The sequence below is a fragment of the Pistacia vera genome, unplaced genomic scaffold, assembly GCF_008641045.1.
Source record: "Pistacia vera cultivar Batoury unplaced genomic scaffold, PisVer_v2 Contig260, whole genome shotgun sequence".
Lineage (NCBI taxonomy): Eukaryota > Viridiplantae > Streptophyta > Magnoliopsida > Sapindales > Anacardiaceae > Pistacia > Pistacia vera.
Genome location: NW_022196069.1, coordinates 375,225 through 392,107, shown reverse-complemented (window position 1 = coordinate 392,107; position 16,883 = coordinate 375,225). Strand labels below are relative to the sequence as shown.

The following is a 16,883-nucleotide window of genomic DNA, read 5'->3' as shown; positions in this document are numbered from 1 at the left end:
GGTTACCCTCCGATCTGGGTTTTAAAACAATAATGAATACTTGTTCGTGCTTAGCCTTTTTCGTAGTGAGATTGATTTTAGAAATACGATCGTAGTGAGATTGATTTTAGAAATACGATCGTAACTCTCACNATGATCGAAAAAATTAAAAAGAGAATATGGGTTTTGTAGATTGACTCAAAATCTGTCTTCTTCTTTGATTTGTTTGATGATAGAACTGCAATTATTTAAGAATGAGTTATCATATGTTTTTAGATTAAAAAAAAAAAAAAATTAGACTTTGGTTAAAATATAAATAAAACCAATATGCTTTTGAAATTTATTAAAACTTATGGATTTTTTATAGTAAATCCCTATGTGTTTGGTCTTCTTATAACGAACACTTGCTCATTTCAAAAATACAATTGAAACTCTAACAAGTTTCAAAAATACAATTGAAACCTTTTATAATGAACACCTCTGTTTTAAAAACCGAACTAGACCAGTCGGTTGGACCGGTCCGACCGGGACCTGGCAGCTTCTCCAGTCCAGTTCAGGTCTTAGGGGGTTTTATAATATTTCAAAATTATAAGGGTTAATTTGTAATTTTATAAAGGTGTTTTGGAGATATGTCAAAAGTTTAGGAATTAATTGATAATTTTTTGGGAGCATTTTTGAAATAAATAAAAATTTTAGGGATTAATTTAAACTTTTTTTTGGAGAATTTTTGTAATATATTAAAATTTGAGGGATTAATAATAATTTTTAAAAATAAAAGTATCGCTAACGTCATCGATCCAACCGGTTAGTTGGACCGATTGACCCATGATCCGAGCAACAAAACGGGTTACCCTCCGATCTGGGTTTTAAAACAATAATGAATACTTGTTCGTGCTTAGCCTTTTTCGTAGTGAGATTGATTTTAGAAATACGATCGTAGTGAGATTGATTTTAGAAATACGATCGTAACTCTCACTTTTTACATACTGTTATCATATTTTGTTTAAATTTGATGGAAATAACATTTTTATCCAAATTGTCAATAATGTTATGGGTCATATGCTCACTACAAAAACCATTTTTTATTTTTCTTCTCTTTTTAGAGTTCATTCCATCATATTTTGCTTTGAGAAGTTCTACAAAATTCCGTTGATTCTGGGAATTCTCCAAAGGATAAAAATCAGTAAAGCATGTGGAAAAGAAACTGTTTGATCGTAAAAAGCAAGAAAGTGCTAAAAATATCAGTTCACACTTCACAACCAAATTAGTATATTACTTCAACAAGCCTGAAAAATGAACATCGCCTTAGCAATTTTATTCATAAACAGAAAACCAGACAACCACACACAGCTTTGGCTTCTTCTTCCTTTTGCATTTCTCCTCCCATTCTATCTTTAGACTTTCTCAATGTGTAATGAGTAATCGGAGACGGCCAGTATTGTATATATCTAAGATGAGTTCTTCAGAACCCACTCCACAAGAGTTGTAATGCCAAATCCTGTTGCGCCGCGCTTCTTGTCAGTACTTAAAGCTGTGCCTGCTATGTCAATGTGCATCCACTGAACCTTCTCATCTACAAACTGCAAATGCATTGTTCTAATATTAGGATCCACTTAGTGAACTTAGTTCGAAGCTAGGATCCCTGCCAACCCCAGTTATCATCGGGAAACAACCTGAGCTGTGTTTGTTTTATTATTTTGAGTGGATTTTTGAAAGGGTTGAGTTAGGTTGTTATTAGAGGTAGGATTTAAAATTAACAAAAACAAAAACACCCTTTATGTTTGTTAATTTAGCTAAACATCCCATACAATAAAAAATTTAAAATTTAACAAAAACACTCTCACCTACCCACATTTGTAGATTCTGACCACCATCGCCAGAAGATGGCCGAAACCTGCCGTAATGGCGCACGATTGGTGGGATTTGGCCGATCGTGGCCGATACGACATTTTCCAACCAAATCCACCATTGATCTGACCGAAAAACACCAAATCTACAACCAGATCTAGCCAATGACCGGATCTTTGACCATAGATCTGGCCTTTTCTAACCAGATTCACGGTTGATCTATCCAAAAAAAGCTAGATTGACTCATTATCGACCAAATCCAACCGGTAGTATACCATTACGGCAGATTCCGATCACCTTTCAACGGTGGTGGTTGGAATCTACAAATGTGGATGGGTAAAGGTGTTTTTGTCAATTTCTAAACTTTTTTTGTAGGGATGTTTAGTTAAATTAACAAACTTAAAGGGTTTGAAAATAGTTGAATAATTTATGAGTAGATTTTGAAAATATGAAAACAAATATGTATTTTGAGTAGGATAGGAATAGGATAAAAGGAAAAAATGTTAAACAAGCAGGCCCAAGATTTTTGAGCCTTCTCGCTAAATAGGTGACCTTGAGGAATCAATCTCCAGCAAGTCTAACTGACTTATTCCCCGATCCAGAGGTTCTTCCCCAACACATTTCTAACTGACAGGAATTCATTATGGAAGTGGAGAGTGCGGGACAAAGTAAGAAAATGAAATGAGTTCATACGGCCCTAGATTCGTTACAGGTTTTTTTCAATGCAATTTTATGTGTATCGTGTGCACCTCTACATCAATTGAATCTCTTAACATGAAACCAACCAAAAATATAAATAGATATAAGTTAAAGTCATGGTGATAGGCTTTATGAAGAACACATACTTAGTGGGAAGCGAACAATAGCGAAAACGACAGGGAGTAGATTGCCAAATTTCAGTACCTGTTTCAAGAACAAAGCTGCAGTGATAGCACCAGCTGTTCGATTAACACTAGTGTTGAGCATGTCAGCGACTCCTGATTTCATTGTCTCCCAATAACTTTCCTCCAACGGCATCCTCCAAAGTTTCTCTCCACTGACATCAGCAGTTTCAAGAACCTCCTTCGCCAATTCGTCACTGGGAGTAAAGACACCTAACAAGGAGAAAGATTCATTATTAGAAATACATTTAAAATAGTTCACAACCCGCCCCCACCTGAAATTGAACTGAAACCAAATTTATCAAAACTCATTTATATTTTGAGAAAAGAAAAAAGAAAAAAGAAAAAAAAACCATGTTTGATCATATATAAAACAGAAAATGTAATTAAAACACGTATTTACCTGCAACTGCAGGTCCAAGGGCAACTACACAGGCTCCTGTCAATGTTGCCAGATCAATAATCTGCAGAATGATTAAACATAGTATTAGCACAGAAAATTCAAGAAAGCGCGAAAAAAGAAATCGGTATTTAATTAAAAAAAAAAAAAAAGAGAGTAAAAATTTGGGAAGAGTATGCAGGCATAGCATTCTGCTTGTGAAATTTAATAGCATAATGTAATATAGAATATAGTTATGAGAAATTTCTCAATTTTGCCTTACACTTAAGAAAATACATGATTTAACAAGCACATCCTAAGGTATAACCGAGTTTTATAGTGATTTAGATGCACTCAATATCTATCAAGAAGATATTAAATCTCTCATCATCACTATGAAAAGCATATGAAAAAATATATATCCATATTTCCTCTAATTCAAGAAGCATTAGTCATAAAAAGCTTAACGTTCATATAGCAAAAGGAAAAGTTCCAAGGTATTCTCGGTTCCTCAACAAAAACTTTGTTGGGTGATTTAGTTTTACCTTCTCTACACCAAGATTACAAGTATAAACTAAAGCATCGGCAAGTGTAAGTCTTCCTTCAGCATCAGTATTGTTGACCTGCAATAGATAGGAAGAAAGCATATTTAATTTATTTTCATGGATGAAAAACCTCAAGAATTAATCTATTCTTCTATGAATATCAATGAAAAGGTATAAATATATCCCAAAACCTTGTAATGCATTAAATGTACGGTGCATCCAACACAAGTATAAAGTGTTTTTAAAAAAATTACTGAAAACTCCAATCTATCTTTGAAATTAACCAACAAACTAAAGGTATAAGCCATAATCCAATTAAAAAGAAATCTTACCATTCCTGATACTGTAAAATGTTAAATCATTGGTATATATACTATGGCTGTGCATGAGAAATGAACCATTTTCATGGCTTGGCTATGCCCGTCTCCTTATAATTCTTTCAGCTCAATTTTCAGTATAAAACAAACCAATCTTAGCACACCTCCGGATCCCAACCAATTAAAGTTAACAGGCAGTTCAGGACAATGAGCAAGCCCACGAGACAAATAGCTTTTTTTTTTTTTTTTTTTTCTTTAATTTCTTTTATTGAGACAATCAATTGGATGACACCGGGCCACGGGCTTCCGAATTTGGATCCCACCCAAATGTGGTCCTGTTATACGCATCCAATTGCTAGCTCCAGCCAAAGATGATGTGGATGCACTGACTGACTTAAACAGGGACCCAACACAACATGCATCGTTAGCGAAGGATTATAAGGCATCAAGCTCAACTTAACTTTCCCAAAATATGAAACAATTCAAGTAAAATGTTAGGAGTCTACAAAATGTATCTCACATAAACATAGCATGTTTTATTGAATTGAAAAGCCTATCATGAGTAAAACAACCGATTTCTTATTATTATTGAATATCACAGATATGTACCTCGATTGTCTTTCCGTTTGAAGCTGTGATAATGTCTCCAGGCCTCATACCTGTTCCGCTTATCATATTCTCACAAGCTGCAATGACGAAATGAATCTGCACGTACAAGACTCTTGAATTGGTGAGAAGGGGGAATACTATTAGAGGACTGGAAAATATGGACAAAGTAAAAAACAACAGACATCAAGATGGATCAGGATATAATCCTTTCTCTTGTCAATGAAAACATGAATGCTCACCTCCACACCGGGAGGTTTAATCTGACCAATGGCTTTTGCTGCCCCTAGAACTGCCGCTGAACCTCCCATGTCACATTTCATGGTCTCGATTGAACAGCCAGGCCCGGTCTTGATGTTGTAGCCGCCACTAATAACATAGAAGACACATATTCAAGAATCCAAAAAGAGAGAGAACAGAAAACAAGTACAACACTCAATAGCATCACCATCAAACCAGGTGAGGCAAAGAGAAAATTCCCCTCGAGCATTAAAAGATATCTGAATATTCATTGCAACAGCAGACAAAAAATGAGAGAGGGATAAAGAAACATATTAATCGACAAAATTGAACTCAATAGGGGCTCCATTCAGAGTCACATGAGGTTATTTTTAGTAAAACCCTAGTCCTTTTTGCAAGTGGGAATACAAATATATTTACTTTAAAATACAACCATAATAATCACCTGTCAAAAGTCAATCCCTTTCCAACCAAGGCCAACTTGACTTTAGCTGATCCACCAGGAGGTTTGTAGCACAAGTGTATGAAGCGAGGAGGATTTGCAGAGGCTGCAGCAACACCCAAATAGGACCCCATTTTCAAATCTTTGCATTTCTCTTCATCCAGAATGGTCGCAGAAAGAACATCACTATGCATGGAAGCAATCTTTGAAGCCTCTTCAGCTAGTGCCACTGCATTATAGAAGTCATCAAATATGAATTAATAATCCATCACCTTTTGCTACACACCAAAACAGCTACGGCCATCAAAATGCCAACTCTTGTTGACAATATAGATTGCCATCTTTTAGATTGAACCATTACAAGCATAACATAAATTCATAAAATATCAACTGCAAGGCAGAATATGGAATTATAAATATGCAAGGACAGAGCTTCTACGAACCAGGGGTAAGTACATTGGCCGGGGAATTCACAAGCTCTCTTCCGAGAATAACAGCAACAGAAACATCTTCAGCATACTTGAGCTTCTTTTCTAGTTCAGGTCCAGTTCCAAGACCAATAATGTCCACAGACTTAAGCACAGATATTTTCGACTCAGACTTATACCGAGCATCCTCATGTGTCCCCAGTGCAGTTCCTATCATAATTTCAAATATTCAACAAAAAATCAATATCACACTATATTTTGAAGACATATACATCCCATATCAATTATAATGCCACAAATTCATAAAAAAAGTACCAGATGCTAGTGCTGTAGCAGCCGTGAGCTTTGACTCATTCGAGAGACCCTCAGAAGAGGCAAGAACAACAGCAACATTGCTGGCTTGAGAAGCCTTTGCAGCGGCTGCAACAGACTCACCAAGACTTTTGAAATCGATCGTAGTTGAAGCTGACTGGCCGAGCCCAATCAAGCCTACCCTTTTGGAGCCGAGGCCTGGAAGTCTTAAAACAGTTGACTGGCCAGCTTTTCCAGTGAATTCCTCCTCAGAAGAAGCTTCAGATAAAAGACCACCTAATTGGGAATCTAGCTTCCGCAAAATCGGGTTTTTGAACTTCGAATTATCGTCCATCGCCACGTCCTTCTCTGTGACACCCACTGCAAGAATGTCCCCTTTCCATTCCACCACATCAATCTCTTTTGCAGTAAAAGAGATCTTCAAAACATTACCAAAAAACAGTTCAGCATTCCAAATCACATCAACATACAAATCAAATCATCACCGATAATATCCATTCAAATCCAAAACAATTAAAACATAACCAAAAAACACGATAATCAATAGATACAATATACTGCAATAAGTCAAGTGACAAGTTAAAAAACCTTAAAACCCAACAAACAAAAACATAAATTTCAATGATTTTAAGCTAATAATCAATATAAACCTCCACCATTATCATCAGATCAACATTATTCAGTGTGACCAAACAACATAAATTTCCACCCTTTAACAAACTGCACGATCAAAATTCTCCCTTTGAACCCACAAAAGATTTATGAACAAAACCAACAAACCCAAAAAAAAAATAGAAACAAAGAGGGTACCTTGGGGGGCTCGATTTGAGCGGGCTGAGTGAGGCCAAGAGTGGCACGAGAAATAGAGTGAGCCATGAACTTGCCTTCTCGTCTACCAGAAGAGTAAAAACAAATGGACCCTCGTCCTTGAGGTGCAACTCCAAAAGAGACGACTCTAAAACCAAAACCACGAACAGCAACTGATCTAACTGGTCCTAGTTTCGAGAAAAACAAGGAAGAAGAAGAACGAAGAGCTTTAAGAGAAGAAGAAGAAGAAGAAGATAAAGAAGTGGCTAATGATACAACAATGGCTGCCATTAAGAGTATTTATATACACAGGGAAAAGAAATCGTATGGTTAGTAGGTCAGTGACAAACTGACTCAGCAAAGTGTTGTTTACGTCACGGCATCTGTAGCAAATTAGCAATTATCTCGACATGTGTCGACTGTCGAGTTCGGGTTGAGCCGACGGGCTTCGTGTCTTATGACTCTTATCTTAACGTTTGGCATAAAAGTTAAAACGATGTATATACTTGCAAACCTCAGTGTTTGTTTAATAAATATATCAATTTATCTTTTATCAATGTTATGTTACAAGTATATCATGTTATTTATATATAAATTGTATTAATATATTATAATTTAAAGCAATTCTAATTATAATTATGCTTAGGATAATTGTTATGAGAAGGGTTGATGACTATCAGAAACATTATTGGAACAACTATTTTTATTATTCATAAAAGTTTTAAGTTTGAATCATTCTTTGATTGTTAATAGAGATGATCATTAAAGCTTTTATTCAATTGATAGTTTTAGGATTTCGAAGAATTAGTTTAAGTACACATAAACTGATCTGAACACTCTCGATCATTAAAAAAATAAAATAAAATCGCTCCTCGAGAATTTAATGTCATGTTAGATTTATCTTCTATAATCTTTAGTCTTATGTATCTATCACATATATGGCAAGTCATGTTGAATGTGCCTCTACCTAATAAGATTTTCTTGTATATGTATCTGTTGGAGAAATTGAGAGCAATGAAGAAGAAAGAAATTGGGGAAAATACTGTTCTGCATTTCTTATTACGCTCGACTGCTTATAAACTACAATCATTAACCATACAACTTGCTTGAGTTAACAAATAACTCTAGTTACAATAAAGTCAACTAATTAGCTAACTACCCAACTAACCAAACTACTCTTCTGTACAAACTAGCCATAATTAACTGTACAACTTATACAATTAACACCCCCCCTAAAGTTGGAGGGTGATAGAGATCTAGAACCCCCAACTTGTGTAACAATTTGGAGTGAAGAGTGTTGCCAAGACCTTTGGTTAGCAGATCAGCAGGCTACTCCGAAGAAGGCACATAAATAGTCTAAATCAAGCCAAGTTTGAGCTGTTCCCAGAAAATGTGACAGTCTATGTCAATATGTTTTTTCCTCTCATGGAACATGGGATTTGAGGCAATGTGATTCGCAGTCTAATTGTCACAATGAAGTGGACTGCAATCAACTTTGGAAATCCCAGTTCTGTAAGTAATTGCACCAACCACATAACCTCACATACAGTAGAAGCCATCGCCTGATACTCAGCTTCAAAAGAGGATTTAGATATAGTTGCTTGTCTCTTAGATTTCCAAGAGATCAAAGACTTACCAAGAAATATACAATATCCTGTAACTGATTTCCTTATCATGAGGCAAGAGCCCCTATCAGAATCACAAAAGGCCGATAGATTCAAATTGTTTTCAACAGGAAAAAACAACCCCAAACCTGACGCTGACTTAATATATTTAACTATCTTAAGTGCAGCTCCCATATGAGACTCTTTAGGATGATGCATAAACTGACTGAGCAAGTTGACAGAGTAACTTAAATCAGGTCGAGTCATACACAAATACAACAATTTTCCCATCAATCTCTGATAAACACATGGGTAAGAAAGAAGAAGATCATTTGTAGTGGGAAATAGGGCATCATATACAGTAGAGGTGAGCTTCAAATTTGATTCCATAGGGACTGAAGAATTCTTAGAACCAGATAAACCAGATTCTAAAATGAGCTCTAATGCATATTTCCTTTGGCATAAACTGATTCCCTTGACAGATCTAGCAACCTCAAAACCCAAAAAATATCTCAACATCCCCAAATCCTTCAATCGAAAATTAGAATGCAACATTTTCTTGGTTTGATTAATCATATAAACATTGTTTCCAGTAAGTACTATATCATCAACATATACTAAGACTATAACAATACAAGAATATGCCCTCTTAATGAACAAGGAATAACCTGCCTTAGATTCATTGAACCTTCTAGCAAGAAGAGCTTGTGTAAGCAGCTCTAGAAGCCTGCTTCAATCCATAGAGGGATTTGTGAAGCCTACAAACAGTGTGATGCCTCCCTCCTCCCCCCCCCCCCCCCCCCCCCCCCCCCCCCCCCCCCCCCCCCCCCCCCCTGTTGAGCAAATCCTTTAGGCAAAGACATGTAAATTTCCTCTTGTAAATCCCCTTGGAGAAATGCATTGTCAACATCTAGTTGATAAAGGGGTCAATCATGCAAGCAAGCCAATGATAAAATGTCCTAACAGTAACCATTTTTACAACCGGGGAAAAAGTCTCAACACAATCTATACCAGTCTGCTGAGTATACCCCTTAGCAACCAACCGAGTCTTATACCTTTCCAAAGAACCATCAGCCTTGTATTTGAGTTTGTATACCTACTTGCAATCTATAGTAACTTTTCTAGGAGGGAGAAGGACTACGGACCAGGTATTATTGAGCTCCAAGGCCTTAATTTCTTGCTACATAGCAGCTACCCAATTTGGATCCCTAGAAGCCTGAGAAAAACTAGTAGGTTCTACTAATGATTGTTGGGACAAATAGGCTTTGTAAGTAGGTGAAATATGTGTATAAGTAACAAAGTTGGAAATGGGATAAGGAAAATAGGAAATATGGTTGGCTGAAGGATTGGAAAGAGAAGGGCAAAAAAAGTCTGAGGTCCAAATGGGAGGTTTGGAAACTCTGATGGATTTCCTAATAGGCTAAGGTGAAGAGTTTATATCAGAAACAGGAGAAGTGGGGGAAGGTATAGCAGGTTGAGCAACTAAAGAAGGAGAAGGTTCTGTGATCTGGACAACATCAGTATGGGAAGGAATTATAGGAGATGAAATTGACTCCAAGTCAAGGAAAGAAGTGTCAACTAGAAAAGGAAGTTGTGACGTTTGAGACCAGGTAAAGGGGAATACAGATTCATAGAAAAGAACATCCCGAGAGACAGTAACAGTATGTGAAGACAAATTGTAAAGCAAATAACCTTTTTGGGTTAGAGAATAACCCAAGAAAACACAAGGAACGGACCTTGGGGATAGTTTATCCTTAGAAGTGAGGACAGTAGCATAAGCCAGACAGCCAAATACTTTTAGATGATCCAAAACAAGAGGTTTTCTAAAAAAATTTGTAAATGGTGATAAACCGTGAAGGACAGATATAGGAAAACAATTGATAAGGTACACTGTTGTTTGTACACAGTATCCCCATAGATGAGTTGGAACATTTGACTGGAATTTTAAGGCCCTAGCTACTTGCAGGATATGTCTATGTTTCCTCTCAACAACTCTATTTTGTTGAGGGGAATAGGCACAAGAACTTTGGTGTATAATGCCTTTGATAGTGAATAAAGCATGACAATCCTTATCAAAAAAACTCAAGGCCATTATCAGTTCTAACACATTTAGGGGTTAAATGGTATTGAGTTTGTACCATTTGAAGGAAATGTTGGGTGGTGGCAAAAGAATCAGATTTGAATTGCATTAAGAAAAGCCAAGTAACTCTAAAGTAATCATCTACAACAGTGAGGAAATACCTAGCATTACCATGAGTTGGGGTCCTATAGGAACCCCAAACATCCATATGCAATAGATCAAAGACAGCATCAGATTGGGAATTGCTATGAAGAAAATGAGTCTTGGTTTGTTTAGCTAAATGGCAAATAACACAAGGTGGAGGATTAGACATATTAAGCTTATGGTGCATAATCTGCAAAACTGAATAAGGAGCATGTCCTAAACGTTGATGCCACAACTCAAGACTAATAAATAAATTTGTAATCATAAACGAAGCAGGAGAAATCAAAGTTTTATTCAACTGAACATCAAAAGGTGAATTATTGTTTGAAGGTAAAACAGTAGATGCATTACAAACATTTTTATTTAACATATCTATATTTGATAATAGGGATGAAATTTTCATGTTTGGATCAAAAAAAATATAGGCCATGGCTATGTCTACTAATCCCCTTCAACTTGCCATTGCAAAGATCCTGAATGAGACAAAAATCGGGATAGAAAACAATAAAGCAATTGTTAGAAGTAGTGAATTTAGAAAAAGAAAACAGGTTGTGTTTAAATTCTGGTACATGAAGAACTTTAGAAAGGTGAATTCCATTATCCAGATCAACAGAGCCAACATGCCTAATATGGGTTCTAGTGCCATTTGGTAAACCTACAAGGGATTTGGATGAAGGTTCTACGGGAATAGGGGAATTTAAAAGTGCATAATTCGAGGTCATGTGATCTGTAGCTCTTGTATCTATGATCCATCCATTATCATCCAAACAAGATAATAAGGCAGTAGATATACTTGCAAGATTAGCGGTTAGAGAAGCAATGTTTTCTTTGCCCAGCAGCTGAAGGATCTAATTGTATTGCTCCAGAGTCAAGACTGGTCCAACCGTCGTATTAACATTGTTAACATCTGAAACTTCCGAAGTTGAATTCTGAGTCTGCACCTGATTAGCTAAAAACTTTGGTTTTGAGCTTGTTTTGCCTCTTGTAAACTGGAAATCCGTAGGGTAACCAATCAGTTTATAACAAGAGTCTCTCTTATGCCGAGGCAAGTGACAATAGTCACATTCGACGTATGGCTTCTTGCCTTTGTACCTCTGTCCCTGATCTGATTTTGACTTTTATTATTGTTATTCTGAGCATAAAAGGTTGTGGTCACCTCTGAGTTAACATTCATTCTAGTCAAAACCCTTTGGCTTTCATCCTGATTCACTACTGAATATGCTTGTTTTACAGTTGGCCGAGGATTCATTAGCAAAATCTGACTATGTACCATCGAATATGACTCATTTAATCCCATCAAGAATTGCAATAATTTTTGTTGATTGAGATGTTCAAGATACGCTTTTGCAGAGATGCTATCAGGAGCAGGTAGGCTAACCAAGGAATCTAGCTCATCCCAAAGTGATTTGAGCTTATTATAGTAGATCACCACTGTGTTTGTTCCTTTTGTCAGATTCACAATTTCGTGATGAATGCCAAAAACTTTGGCGTTGTTAACCTTGTGGTACTGTTCTTTCAAATCTTGCCATACTTGGGAAGCAGTTGTCGAATAAACAATGTCATTGAAGATTTCTTTAGAAACCGAATTGAAGATCCATGCAAGGACTAAAGAATTACATCTCTCCCATTATGAAACCAAGCGTGAGTGCACTAAAGACTTTGTACATGTTCCATCAACAAAGCCTAGCTTATTCTTTGCGCATAAAGAAACCGTCATTGCTCTACTCCAGATTCCATAGTTTTCGGTGCCTATGAGCTGCTCATATACAAGTACAGACCCTGGCGTGTCCGAAGAATGAACATAGAGAAGCGAGTTCGAGTCAGCTACGAGAACGATTGATTCTTCATTTGATGTTGTCATAACGATTGATCAGTATCTTCAAGAATCTTGAGTTGAAAGACGCAGAAATTCAAGCTTTGAAGAGCTGAAAAAATGCAGAAATTCGAGCTTTAAAGAGCCAAAAATTGCAGAAATTCAATCTTTGATAAGCTTCGCTACAATGAAATGGAGTAGATTTTGAGCTCCTTTGAGCTTTACTGGAACAAAATTAAGTATTTGATTGATCTAATTTCAGATCGAAATGCAGAAGATTTTGCTCTGATACCATGTTGGAGAAATTGAGAGCAATGAAGAAGAAAGAAATTGGGGAAAATATTGTTCTGCATTTCTTATTACGCTTGACTGCTTATAAACTACCGTCATTAACCATACAACTTGCTTGAGTTAACAAATAACTCTAGTTACAATAAAGTTAACTAATCAGCTAACTACCCAACTAACCAAACTACTTATCTGTACAAACTAGCCACGATTAATTGTACAACTTATACAATTAACAGTATCTTTTCAAACTTAATCAATGATCATTTTGATTATATGTACGAAAGATAAAATAAATATACAAGTGATAGATAGAATCTAATGTGACAGATTGATAGATATTCTTAGTAAATTATAATCAATTTTTCCTGTTGTTATGCCGTCTCCAGTCACATGATAGGTGGGTTCCCAAAGGTATTGTTTGCTTTGGGCCACAGGTTGAACTGCTGGCAGATCTGCACATTTTTGTCCTGAAAATGCGTCTTTGGGTGGTGAGAGTGTCCTTGTACTATATAAACGACCAAAGCCCTCGTCTCTTAGCCGATGTAAGAGTCTGATATCAACATTTCCTTAAACATGTGTTTATTTTCTTAATTATAAGATATGACATTAATATTTCCTTAAACATGTGTTTATTTTCTTAATTATAAGACAATACGATAAGTGATAAGATAAAGTTGGAGGCCAATTTCAAAACTAAATAAAATTTTAAAATATTTTTATACATTGATAATAACACTCAATTGTAGGGTGGAAATTCAATTACACACTATATTAGATAAAGTAAAAGTTTACATGGTAAGTCAACTCAAATTCCAAACTTCAAACCAAATAAAATTAATTTAACCGAAAATATATAAAAATATTAAGAATTAAGATATATATTTCGTATAATTTTGACCTAATAATAAATATATAAATTCCCAATTTATAATTTTTTTTCTTTTTTAATTATGGCATATTATCAAAGTATATACTGTAGTAGGTGTCATTTTGGGGAAAAACATGAGATGGGTTCAATCAATTAAATAATTATAATTCAGAAGTCGACTTTATAATTAATTATATGATCTTAATATATAAATTATTTTTTATTTATTTGGTATAGTTGTTAATGTTATTATTAATTTATTATTTATGATTGGCCTTTGAAAGATGACATTCACACACACCTAACTCCTAAATTAGCTCTATATGTATAATATAATAAATATAATAAAAATATTACCACAGAAAAAACAAAATTAATTATGCCAAAATATTATGTTAAATATTGGATTAATTGAATTATTAAGAATAATTTGTATCATACCATAAGTCCATAATCCATTTTGGCAAGCTTATCCATGGGCACATCTTTTAAAAATTTCAATATTTTTTTAAAATAATTTTTAAGTATTATTTGTAGAAATTTTTGTATAGTTATTAATTTGTCAAATGTCTTCCTAATTCTTTAATTTCTCAAAATTTCATCCATATTTATTATTTTCTAATAAAATATAGTTATAATTATTTTTTTTTGTTTCAATTAATAAATGTATGAAAATCTATTATAGTTTTTTAATTTATAAATTGGCATCTCGTTATCGCTCTAAAAACCAATAATTTTGAAAATTTGGAGACAAACAGAATTTTTTTTTTTTTTTTTTTTTTTTTTGTTTCAAGTGTAGATGCCAAGATTGATCGAATTTGGTTAGAAGAAAAGCATGTGCTAAGATTAACCCAAAGTTCAATAAAATTGTGAGAATATGGAACTTTATTAAAGGATAAGATTGTGTTACTTTCAATATTCCAAAAATGAAATTGAGATGGTTAGTTACAAAACAAAGAGAAAGTTATTTATTTATTTATTTATTTATTTTTCGTTTTAACTTGTATTGGTAAATATTTAAAAGTACATAAACATAATTAAAGTTTGTTTCTAAAGATTTCATTTGATTGATTTGAGTAAAGTCAAGAAAGCAATGGAATCACTAGAGGAATTGATTTCTTAAGAATAATACTATGTAGTATATACCTCAAAATTTGTATTTCAAATTTTAAAATTCAATTATTATTTCACTAATTCATTATTAATACAAGATAATGAAATAATATGATAAGTAATTAACAACAATTAAATAATGAACAAGTATTGGGGAATATATACTTAGGAAGTTTAGTATTACTTATTTCTAAACAAAAAATATAAATTTTGAAATGAAGTATTTTACGTATATGTATTATAGTAGGGATGTTGATGAGATGGACGGAGTATTAACATGTAATACATAAATTTAGGGGTCGTCACAAGACAAATCAGAGTAAAAGTCAACATTTTCATGATCTCACATAACATATCAGGTTAACCACTTGGCTTATGGCCGGATGACAAAACCTTAGATAATTAAGAGATTGTGTGTTCGAGTCCCACTAAATAATCTTTTATCACATCTATAAATTATTTGGCCCATTAAGTTTGTAAAGTGTTAATGAACACCACAGATTAGTCGAGATATACACAAATTGACCCGAACACCTGGTTACCAAAAAAAAAAAAGAGAGAGATCCCAAGATTTTCATTGATATTTATCGTAAATTTGAGAATTCTAATTGAATGATTATGGAGAGCTTATACCCTAATTCAAATTTATAGGCACTAACAATGTTTAAAGAGTAACAAAACCTTAGTTGAAAGATCAATTAATTAACAAAAACCCTCAAATATTATCAAAATATTTCTTAAAATTATCAAAATTTCAACCAAAAAAAAAAAAAAAAAACCCTATACTTATGAACTGTTTGCCAAATACCCCTTTTCTCGTCCTTCTTGCACTAAAAACCGACTGAGCTTAGTACTCCTGGTTAACATGAGATGTGCACAATGGCTAGAATAAGTGGCCGAACCATCTATAGATAAAAAGCTTAGTACTCCTGCTTAACATGAGATGTGCACAATGGCTAGAATAAGTGACCGAACCATCTATAGATAAAAGTTCAAAAATGAACCATTTCTTAAACATCGATCTATAGCTAAACATACTCCTAAACGTCAATCCATAGCTAAACATACTCCTATACAAGTCGATATTAACCCGCAAATAAATATAACTAATCATACTCCTACACGAGTCAACACTAATTCATAGCTAAACATACTCTTATACAAATCAAGTACGTGCTTTCTTCCTTACAAGTCTTTTAGTAAATGCTACCTTACGTTCACCTCTTAATGATTTGAATGCTGAAATATAGGATGGTTTGTCTAGTATAAGAGTTAATGCCTCAAATTCATCGTCCTCACTAAGACCCATAGCAGCGAGCTCATCAGCAATGTCACTCCTATCTTCTCTGTCATTAATTAAACGCTCAACTAACTTATCCATGAGCTCAACTGACCGAGAATAAGCACGCTCAAATGATGTAGCAATCTCCTTTATTCCAATGATGAGGTCGTCTCTTGATCTCCCTCTTTTTTTACTTGAAATTTCAAACTGAGATCCCATGGAATGTTGGGAACTACTAGGTTGTGCAACTGATACGGGAGAACAACCACCGTTAACCTCAAGAGCACCACCATTAACCTCAAGAGCATCACCATTGGCCTTCTCCAAATTTATCTCTTCAACCATTTCACCAGGAGTTGCTGCTCCACATCTAGTTGCACGATGCATTCCGAATATATTGATTAACCTCTCATATATGGGGAATGGCTTGTTTCTCCATTTTCTAGCCTGCGTGTGAGACTGTAACATTTCCACAAGTTAGAAAAATACTTTAAAAATGACCATAAAATCAAATTGAGATTGAATTTACACCAACCTGTATATAAGACTCCCAAGTAGCATCACTATCAACCATCACACATTTTTTCGCATCATTCCATATGAAGCCATCCGTGTTCAACATGTCAAGAATTACACCATATTGCTTCTTCCATTTTCTCATCTTTGAGTCAATGTGCGGAGAAGCTTTCAAGCCAGACTTTGGTAAAACTTTTGTCAATGCCTTTTCAATGTGTATATACGTACCTGGCTTGAAGGTACCGTTTTCAGTACGACCACCCTCAAGGATTACGGAGTCTAATATGTTCAACAATGCAGCTTCTTCAGCTTTGGTCCATACTCGCCTCGATTCCTTTTTCTTATCATTCACTTTGATGTCACAACTGATTACTTCCAATTCCATTCC

General features: G+C 34.8%; 2 protein-coding genes across 5 annotated transcripts in view; both read right to left on the bottom strand.

The window, feature by feature from the left end:
- Positions 1-1,396: 1,396 nt before the first annotated feature.
- LOC116132768 (leucine aminopeptidase 2, chloroplastic-like) overlaps positions 1,397-16,883 on the bottom strand; it is a 26,216-nt gene continuing 10,729 nt past the window's right edge. Inside the window, exons 1-10 of one of the 2 annotated variants that reach the window (XM_031418435.1) lie at positions 6,788-7,075; positions 5,981-6,395; positions 5,681-5,875; positions 5,241-5,466; positions 4,798-4,924; positions 4,559-4,654; positions 3,633-3,710; positions 3,112-3,172; positions 2,731-2,921; positions 1,397-1,559 (exon numbers count right to left, since the gene is read on the bottom strand). In XM_031418435.1, the coding sequence (XP_031274295.1) occupies positions 1,428-1,559; positions 2,731-2,921; positions 3,112-3,172; positions 3,633-3,710; positions 4,559-4,654; positions 4,798-4,924; positions 5,241-5,466; positions 5,681-5,875; positions 5,981-6,395; positions 6,788-7,075 (1,809 nt within the window). In that variant the 3' untranslated portion in view covers positions 1,397-1,427. Of the gene's footprint in view, positions 1,560-2,730; positions 2,922-3,111; positions 3,173-3,632; positions 3,711-4,558; positions 4,655-4,797; positions 4,925-5,240; positions 5,467-5,680; positions 5,876-5,980; positions 6,396-6,787; positions 7,076-16,883 lie in introns of those variants that run through there. The other variant, XM_031418436.1, reaches the window with a different exon arrangement.
- The window catches only part of LOC116132773, a 22,063-nt gene continuing 20,958 nt past the window's right edge, over positions 15,779-16,883 (bottom strand). For all 3 annotated transcript variants that reach the window (XM_031418444.1, XM_031418442.1, XM_031418443.1), the window contains 2 exons: positions 16,515-16,882; positions 15,779-16,438 (listed from right to left, as the gene is read on the bottom strand). In XM_031418444.1, the coding sequence (XP_031274304.1) occupies positions 15,863-16,438; positions 16,515-16,880 (942 nt within the window). In that variant the 5' untranslated portion in view covers positions 16,881-16,882 and the 3' untranslated portion in view covers positions 15,779-15,862. The remainder of the gene's footprint in view (positions 16,439-16,514; position 16,883) is intronic.